This window comes from Aulonocara stuartgranti (genome assembly GCF_965226115.1).
Source record: "Aulonocara stuartgranti genome assembly, chromosome: 20".
Taxonomy (NCBI): Eukaryota; Metazoa; Chordata; class Actinopteri; order Cichliformes; family Cichlidae; genus Aulonocara; species Aulonocara stuartgranti.
Genome location: NC_138956.1, coordinates 145294 through 155000, shown reverse-complemented (window position 1 = coordinate 155000; position 9707 = coordinate 145294). Strand labels below are relative to the sequence as shown.

The following is a 9707-nucleotide window of genomic DNA, read 5'->3' as shown; positions in this document are numbered from 1 at the left end:
TTGTTAATGATCTCACTGAGGGGGTTCAGGCCTATGCAGAACAGCAGTGGGGACAGAGCATCTCCTTGGTAGATCCCGCACTTGATGGTAACTTGTGCTATGGGCTTGGAGTTGGCCTCTAGTGTTGTACGCCACATCCCCATTGAGTTCCTGATGAAGGCTCTTAGGGTCCCATTGATCTTGTACAATTCTAGGCATTCCAGTATCCAGCTGTGGGGCATTGAGTCATAGGCCTTCTTGTAATCAATCCAGGCAGTGCACAGGTTGGTCAGTCTGGTCTTGCAGTCTCGGCTGATTGTTCTGTCTACCAGTAGCTGGTGTTTTGCACCTCTGGTATTCTTGCCAATTCCTTTCTGTGTCCCGCTCATGTATTGACCCATGTGCCTGTTCATCTTAGCCGATATGATGCCTGACAGGAGCTTCCATGTAGTACTGAGGCAGGTTATTGGTCGGTAGTTGGAGGGGACCGGTCCCTTCTTGGGGTCCTTGGGGATCAGGACCGTCCGGCCTTCAGTTAGCCATTCCGGGTGTCTCTCGTTAACTAGCAGCTGGTTCATTTGTGCTGCCAAACGCTCGTGGAGTGCAGTCAGCTTCTTCAGCCAGTAGGCGTGAACCATGTCGGGCCCTGGTGCTGTCCAACTCTTCATACTGGAGACCCTTTCTTGGATATCTGCCACTGTGATGGTTACTGGACCCTGTTCAGGGAGGTCGCTGTGGTCTGCCCTCAGATCCACTAGCCACTGAGCATTGCCGTTATGGGTTGCGTCCTTCTCCCATATGCTCTTCCAGTATTGCTCCGTCTCCAGCCTTGGTGGTGCTGTTCTCTTATTGTTCCCTTGCCACTGAGAGTACACCTTTGCTGGTTCTGTGGAGAACAGCTGGTTTATTCTCCTGCCTTCTATCTCTCTGGTGTACCTCCTCAAGCGGCTGGCCAAGGCTGTGAGTCTTTGCTTGGCAGTTTCCAAGGCCTCAGGTATGGACAGCTTGCTGTATTTCTTAGGCACCTTATTTGTCGCACCTTTCTGCAACTCCGTTAGTTGGCTAACCTCCCTCCGTGCTACTTTGATCTTGCCCTCTAGCCTCCTTCTCCATGGAGGGTACTGCCCCTTGTGGCTGTTCAACTTGTAACCAAGCATCTCACTGATCACTGCTGCTGTATTGTAGATCAGCTTGTTAGTGTCGGTAATTGTGGTTGTAGGTATTGCCCGTAGTGCTGCATTAACATCATCTAGCAGACCTTCTGAGGGTACTTCACGTAATCTTGGTAACCGGCTACGGGGGATCCAGGTTTCAAGCTTGGCCATGATCCTATTTTTCAGGTCAGTTCCTCTCGCACTCAACGATCCTTCTCCTATCGCACTTGGGGCTATGTACCCAATCTCGGGTGGGGGTGATGATATCTCCCCCCTGACCTGGCGTCCTGACTCCTCCTTGCCGTAGCATTTGTGTTGTACCTCGTCAATCTCTAGCTGTGAGAGCAGTCCCTTCTTTCGAATGTTGGAACACTGAGCTACTAGTTGTTTCGCCGTCATTGTGGATGTTGGGTATCGAAGAATCCATAGGTCCCTCATCCTATTCATGTAGCCCCTTCCGCCGGGGTTACTTGCGTAGTAGCATTCCAACAACGCCCTGTTTTCGTCCCTTGCCCACCGATGCCTTCTTGTTCCAGTAGCCCACTTTTCATCAGGGTGCCCTGGTTCCTCAACACCTGACGCGGACCTTGTTGATCCGGGCGACGTCCGAGCCGGCATGCCTTCATATTTATCTGTCTCGCTCATGTCTGCGGTAGGCTTGCTTAGCATAGGGGGTCTAGCCTTAGGACCCTTACTGGATACAGACGCCCCAGGCAGGAATCGAACTTGCGATCCTCTGTTCCAAAGGCGTGTAGTTTAACCACTACGCTATCCAGCTGCTATATATATATATATATATATACACACACACACACACACACAAATACAGAGACAAATATAAATAAAAATAAAATATACGAAGGGGATAAATAGAATAAATAGGAATAAAAAATAAAAATACAAGTGAATTGCACATTTCAAGTATTGAGGTCTATTTGCACCATTGACCATTTACAAAAGTATTGCACAAAGGTATTGCACAGTGAGGTGAAGAGGCACTACAACTTAGTTGTTCCCCCCTCCTTTGTCCTCCTGTCTCCCCTCCCTCTCCCCTCCAGAGAGGAGTTAAACAGTTTGATGGCGTGTGGGACAAAGGAGTTTTTAAGTCTGTTAGTTCTTGTCTTGGGGAGAAGCAACCTGTCACTGAACAGACTCTTCTGGTTGTTAATGGCCGTGTGCAGAGGATGCCCAGCATTGTTCATAATGTCCAGCAGTTTCTTTAGTGTCCTTTTCTCTGCCACTGTCACCAGAGTGTCCAGCTTCATGCCGACCACAGAGTTGGCCTTCCTGATCAGTTTCTCCAGCCTGCATGAGTCCTTCTTTGCTGTGCTGCTCCCCCAGCACACCACAGCATAGAAAAGTACTCCAGCAACCACTGACTGGTAAAACATCCTCAGGAGCTTCCTGCAGATGTTAAACGACCTCAGCCTCCTGAGGAAGTACAGTCGGCTTTGGGCTTTTTTATACAGGTGCTCTGTGTTGCATGACCAGTCCAGTTTATTGTCCACCCACAGCCCGAGGTACTTGTACTTGTTGACCACCTCCACCTCCTCCCCTTCTATCTGAACCGGCAGTGGACCTTCTCTGGACCTCCCGAAGTCCACAACCAGTTCCGTGGTCTTTGAGGTGTTGAGTTGCAGGTGGTTTGTGTGACTCCATGCGACAAAGTTCCTCACCAGACTTCTGTACTCCTCTTCCTGATCATCCCAGATACACCCCATGATGGCCGTGTCATCTGCAAACTTCTGAATGTGGCATAATTCAGAGTTGTAGCAGAAGTCAGAGGTGTACAGGGTGAAGAGAAGAGGGGACAGCACAGTTCCCTGTGGTGCTCCTGTGCTGCTGACCACAGTGTCAGACGTGATGTCCTTCAGCCTGACGTACTGTGGCCTGTCGGTGAGGTAGTCGGAGATCCAAGCGACCAGGCAGGGGTCCACCTCCATCCTGTTCAGTTTTTCCTGAAGCATACAGGGCCGGATGGTATTAAAGGCACTGGAAAAGTCAAGAAACAGGATCCTGACCGTGCCTTTTCCCCCATCTAGGTGTGAGTGGGCTCTATGCAGGAGGTACAGGATGGCATCCTCCACTCCGACACCCGCCTTGTATGCAAACTGTAGTGGGTCCTGGGCATGTTGTACCTGTGGTCGGAGGAGGTTGAGGAAGAGCCGCTCTAGAGTCTTCATAAGATGTGACGTCAGTGCCACCGGTCGGAAGTCATTCAGCTCATTGGGCCGGTTCCTTTTGGGGACCGGGACGATGCAGGATATCTTCCATAGGGCGGGCACTCTCCCCAGTCGCAGACTGAGATTGAAGACTCGTTGTAGCGGCTCCCCAAGTTCAGCAGCACATGCCTTTAGCATCCTAGGACACACCTTGTCTGGGCCTGCTGCCTTCCTGGGGCGAAGCTTCCTCAGTTGTCTCCTGACCTGATCCACTGTGACACTGGGAGATGTTTGGGAGGAGGGGAGGGGGGGAGATGTCTTGCTGCTGAGAGAGGGATTGGAGGAGGGGGTGTCATGGTGTAGGAAGGGGGGGGGAAGCGAGGGAGGTAGGAGAGTGGGGAGAGGACTCTGTAGTAAAGGTGAGGGTGAGGGTGGGGGGGTTGTGGGCTGGTCAAACCTGTTGAAGAAGTTGTTGAGTTCGTTTGCCTTCTCCACAGTCCCCCCCACTGTGCTTTTCTTGGTGTTGTGGCCTGTGATGGTTTTCACACCATTCCAGACCTCCCTCATATTGTTCCCCTAACCCTAACCCCTTCCCATTATCATCTGATCCATGCTACGTGGATTGTTTTGCCGCCTCCAACATAAAATGCAAACACAGTGTACTTTCAGGATATATGTTGGAGCATTTTCTACCCAGAGGAATTTCAATGTGTTGTTGAGCAATGGACAGTGAATGTGAAAAAACACAATGTAAGGCCTTACAAAAGAACCCAGGGAATATTTCTTGCCTTATTTGGGCATTGTTCTCCCTATATCAGAGCTGTGCATGGTCAGCAGGGAATGCCGGGAATTTAGCGACAATCTTGAGGATTCATGCCAGTCAGGGGGTTTACGTATGTGTGCTCTGTCTGTCAAAAGAAAACGCTATGTGCAGACTTCTCTGCGGGTCTTCATTCGCTGCCAACCACATCACCGGAGGTTCACCGCACCGGCCTTTCTCGGCATCTGCTGCAGGAAATCACCGAGGCTCTGTGCAATGCGTTGTTATGTCTGCACAATAGCTGCTTAATGGCATCTGTATGGGGCAGAGAGAGGCAGATATGTGAAATGTTAGGTCATGTCAGGTTTAAAGTAGAATATTAGTCTGTAGAGTGTAACTTTGTGTTTGACTTTGTTTTCGTAAGCATTTGGTAGTCATTCATTCACTCTTCCAGCTTCATGAAGAACTGTCTCACTATAGACTGAATGCATGCAAACATATGGGAGTCCAAAGAAATGTGCTAATTGCCACTGGATATATATGAACAGTGAGCTGGCTTGCATTTACAGTGTTGTCTTCTTCAATGAGATCTTTGTTTCCCCGTATCTCTCTACCATGGAAGTGAACCTGCCATTGTGAATATTTTTAACACCACGAGGGCTGATAGTGAGCCAGCATGCATGTTTATAATCTTCGCAGATAGAGGAGAGACACAGTATGTCTGCGTATGGCTTTCGGAGCCTCGAGTGAGTGATTGTTCCATTACGTGGGCGTAAGCAGCCTGATGCTTTTGGCCCGCTCCCCTTTTCCTCGCTCACACTTACTCTGGCAAAAGCTCAGCATACCTGCAGTATTTTTGGCTCCTTTAAAAGGAATTGCTTTTGAGTTATTGTGTATTTTCTTTCCCACATGACTAAAAGCTTTCCGTACATAGTCACTGAAAAGGAATTTAGATTGCGTGAGGCCGAGTGCTAAAGTGAATGAAACTCAGTGCAGGATTCAGTGTGAACTGATTAGTTCACTGTGACATAAAGTTTGAGATATCAGTGTTTTGAGTTTGTGGAGAGACATCTGGACTGAGATCTGTTGTCTTGTAATGTGACAGTTACGCCATCTATGATTCACAGTGTCACATGAACCTCTTGTGTTTACTTGACACAGAAAATGAGCGCAGACACATCCAGCAGCTGTGAAAGCTTTGAATAGTGTCAGCAGTAGGAAGAAATAAAAATAATTATTAACAAAATATGTTAATTTGCATTCTTTCTTTTTTGCAGCTGGCTGATTTTGGCCTCTCAAATAATTTCCACAAGGGCACGCTGCTGCAAACCTACTGTGGAAGTCCGCTCTACGCTGCCCCAGAGATCGTGAAAGGGCTCCCATACCAGGGACCAGAGGTTGGTCAACATGCTGTTAATTCCCAGCATTATGGATGTTAGGTTGTTTTAAAATGTTCACAGAATAATCAGTTTTGTTTACTGCAAGACTGGAGGGCTGCTTTTGGTGAGATTACATCATCATTTAATGTCACCACATGTGGCTGGTTTTCTTTTAAAACAACAGCTTTCTAGTACATTAGCTAATTCTAACAACTTGCATTGTGGGTATTGTAGGCACCAGATGCTGGCATGAAAAAAAGCTCTTTAAAATGTAAAAAAATTATGATGTCGCTGGTTCTGCTGCATTTTGTGTCTTTCATGAATCCAACATTGTTATTTATATTAGTGCAATGCTAAATTACACTAATTTAGCAGTGTAAAATTCATATCTTCTGGATTAGTGTAGCTTTAAACCACAGTACATCTTCTTTTGTTCATGAATATGCTTTAAAATAATATAATATTTCATTCTGTATGTGTTTGTGTCTTAGGTGGACTGCTGGGCACTGGGGGTGTTGCTGTATGCCCTTGTTTACAGCAGCATGCCATTCGATGGTGCCAGTCACACAAAACTCACAGAGCAGATCAGCCAAGGTCGCTATCGCAGACCCAACCCCCCCTCTGGTAAAGCTTCATAACTTTATTTTTTATATATATTTTTAAAGCTGTCAAATGGGATCTGGTTTGTCAGCGTAGTGGCCATAAATAACTGTTGACTCTGTCCCCTCCAGACGCCTGTGCTCTCATCGGCTGGTTGCTGACAGTGCGTGTGGATGAGAGAGCCACGATAGAGGACGTGGCTAACCACTGGTGGGTGAACTGGGGATATGAAGAGAGTGTGTGTGACTGCCCTTCATTTCCACACCAAGAGTGCCCCTCCCCGCTGCTGGCTCGCTACATCGACTGGCAGAATCAGGTTGCTGCTGCTAGCAGTTTGACGGTGGATGCAGACTGCCTGTCCTCAGACTCTTCCGGTCTTCCTCAACACGCTTCCAACCCCTTTTACTTCAGCTTACCTCTAAAGCACGAATGTGGGGGAGGTGCAAGGGTGCGCGGTGGAATATCGAGTCTTAGGAAGTCTCGCAAGGAGAATGCGATTCCCCAGACTGCACAGGGAGCTTGCAGTGACGTTTGTTTAGCAACTGCTTCTTCCGTGGTGATTTCCTCCAGTTCCACTTTTGAAAGAAAAAAGCCCAAAGGTATTCTGAAACACCAGAGAAGTTTAGATTCAGTCTTTCACACCCCTCCCAGGGATAACTCCCCCTCTCAGCTCTGTAACACTGCACCGCAGCCCTGTCGAACACACAGTCTTACTCATGCGTATGTTGACGTCCTATCAACCAGCCTTCTGTCTCCAACTACATTCAGTCAGCCGTCGTCCAAAATGCCCAAGAAAGGGATACTAAAGAACTTGTATGGTGGGGAGTCAGGTTATGGTTCCTCATCAGACAGAAGGGGCTCAGGTGTAGGAAGTACAGACAGTAATGCAGGTCAGTCCTGTTCCCACAAACAACAAACATGTCTCCCTGGAGTTGAAGACAGTCCCACAATGCGCACAGAAGCAGTAAGAAGACGTAAGGGTATTTTGAAACGTAATGGAAAGTTTTCTCGCAGCCTGGATCTTCCTGACAACCACCAGTCTTCTCCCTCTCCAACTCCTGCGATATTCCCAGAGGCTCTGCAGCATCTCCTCCAGACTGCAGGGGATGCTGAGGGCCGTCATAGCCGCCCCTCTAGTGTTGTGAGCGAGGATAGCCTCTTCTCCTCCGATTCCTTTGATCTGCTGGACCTTAGCTCCCAGTCACGTCGCAAGATTTTCTCAAGGGGGGTGCGGCACAGCTCAGAGGACGATTTGGAGCAGCTGAGAGGCGAGGCGGACAGGGTTGTTGGACAACGACAAACAAAAAAGGAAATGCTGTAATACGAAGCGTATTAGAAACTTTAGTGTGCTGAAAAACTGGGTTTAATTCCAGCTCTTCAGTTCAGTTTTATGTGATAATCAGTGCCTGCGATCTTGAAAAGACTTCATGAACTCTAGAAAGGTTGCATCTCAAGTACACAGACTCTCATGACCATTGCACTGCCGATGTAAAGCACCATGTCTCAGCATATTTGCAGCGATAAATTAAAGTGTAGCCTCTGACTGTTTAACTGTGTTCCTCCAAATGGGACCTGATTTCCAGCAGTTTGCAGAGACAGGACAGAATAGTCTGTTTAATGGACTCGGTCCGACCTCACCTGCACAACAGACTCTCCTTGTAGATTTTTGCAGATTGATGTTGACAACTCTCAAAATCTTTGTCTGAAGGCTGTCATCTGCTAACATGGTAATCCATGCATCTTTGATTTATCGACAATCATTGTATGAGTAAGTCAAAAGACTTAAAGATATTTCCATCCACCTGCATTTTTTGACCATTTTGGATATAAAATCTGAGGTGTAAGTTCAGAAAAAAAGAAGAAAAAATACTTTTAAAGTTCAAAAAAATATGTGTGTATTGATAACAGTGAAATGTGGCAAAGTGCAATTGAAACTAGCTTTTTATACACTAATCGTGCATGAAGCATGTCAGATAGAAGCATACAGTATGTATGTGAGAACTAATGGCGAGGAGGAGCATTAGTTAAATTAATATATGAAACAAATGTAAATATAATTTCATTTTTTCTGCATTCTTTGGCAGTGCTACTAATTTTGCTGGTGATCTTTTGTAATATATAATTTGCACACTGTTGTTCTGCAGTGGTTGTGATAACACCCGGCAATAAATTTAACATCATCAGCTACTTATACTCAAGTATCCACCTTCATGCAGTCACACATACATATGGAAACAGATATGCATAGAAGTTTGCTTTTAGCTTAATGATTTTCTGAAATGTGTTCAAATGTGTGCAGTGTTTGGATGGAAACTAGACTGTAGCAACTTCTGTTATGATGATAAATTCTGCTCAGTTGACCTTTGGGATACTTTGTGGCAGCACTTTATAAACCTTATATAAACATTGCGACATGGTTATAGCGCACTAAAATGTAGCAGATATCAGGACATTTTAAGTGTTCAGTATTAACCTGTATAATCTGTCAGCAATTCTAATTTCTCATCTGAGAATAAATTGTGTTTTTATTCATTATCTGTTCATGCATCATCCTGCTTATGTTTATGCACTGTGGGCTTGCACAAGAGGAACTATGGTTGTTAACAGACACTTCACATTGGTTAAACCCCATTTGTTAAATGTTTATATTCCGCTTATCTAAAATGCTAAGGAAAGTAATGCCGATGTCAATATTTTTTTTCAAGTATATTTATGCCACACAGTGTTTCACTGTGCACAGTTTGCTTCTTTGCACCAACACACACAGTGTGAATAGCAGATAGATCACATTGCTTTTTACCGTGACACCACCTGTGCTGCTCTGGATGTTTAGGTGATGTATGCAGTAGATGTATGCAATATTAAATCTGTGATTTTCATACTGTGAGAGGAAATACAAAGAATTCTCTTTAACTTTTTTTGTTTGTTTTTTTTTTAAATATTTTTGTTTTTCTGGGTAAAATAAATTATTTGAATCTGAGCAGTTTGCAGTGTCTTTTCTGATGAAACGATAAATAAAATCAGCAGCATGTTGTAAGACGTATTGCATCTTGACCAACCATAGAGTTTGTACTCGAAAGCAGGGATGTTAGTTAGTTTGATTATTTGTCTGAGTGTGGAAGACAAAAAGATGTCTATTTAGTTACCTTGCTGTCTTCTTCTGTGTTTCTGTCTCCATAAACTCAGCTCTAGTTGGCCCACAGATTGTTTTCATAGTTTTTAATGGACTTGGTTATAAAAAGAAGTAGGCACAGTTTCTTTCTTTAAATGCTCTACAAAAAGGAAACATTAACTGTGGAAACAGCAGATTTGAAAAAGCAGGTTTCATTAAATTCAAATTCAAATTTTATTTGTCACGTACATAGTCATACACAGTACGATATGTAGTGAAATGCTTGGACAACTGCTCGTGACCTAAAGAAAACAAAAAAGGAAAAGGCTATGAATAAGATAGGAAATAAATATGAAAAATTAAAAAGTGTAAATTTAACTAGGAAGGAATAAAATATAAATTAAGGTTAAAAATGAAATAACTGTACAACACAAATTAGAATGAAGGGTAAATTTAACTGGGAAGAATAAGATAAAATATATAAATTAAAGTTGAAAATAAAATAACTGTACAACAAAATACACAATACACAATATAGAACTATATAAGAATGTATGAAGA

The 9707-nt window shown here is 44.8% G+C and overlaps 1 protein-coding gene across 1 annotated transcript in view; it reads left to right on the top strand.

The window, feature by feature from the left end:
- The window catches only part of LOC309697905 (NUAK family SNF1-like kinase 1), a 22775-nt gene extending 13761 nt beyond the window's left edge, over positions 1-9014 (top strand). The window contains exons 5-7 of the mRNA XM_082520112.1: positions 5333-5452; positions 5926-6058; positions 6166-9014. Of these exons, the coding sequence (XP_082376238.1) occupies positions 5333-5452; positions 5926-6058; positions 6166-7355 (1443 nt within the window). The 3' untranslated portion in view covers positions 7356-9014. The remainder of the gene's footprint in view (positions 1-5332; positions 5453-5925; positions 6059-6165) is intronic.
- The last annotated feature ends 693 nt before the right edge of the window (positions 9015-9707 follow it).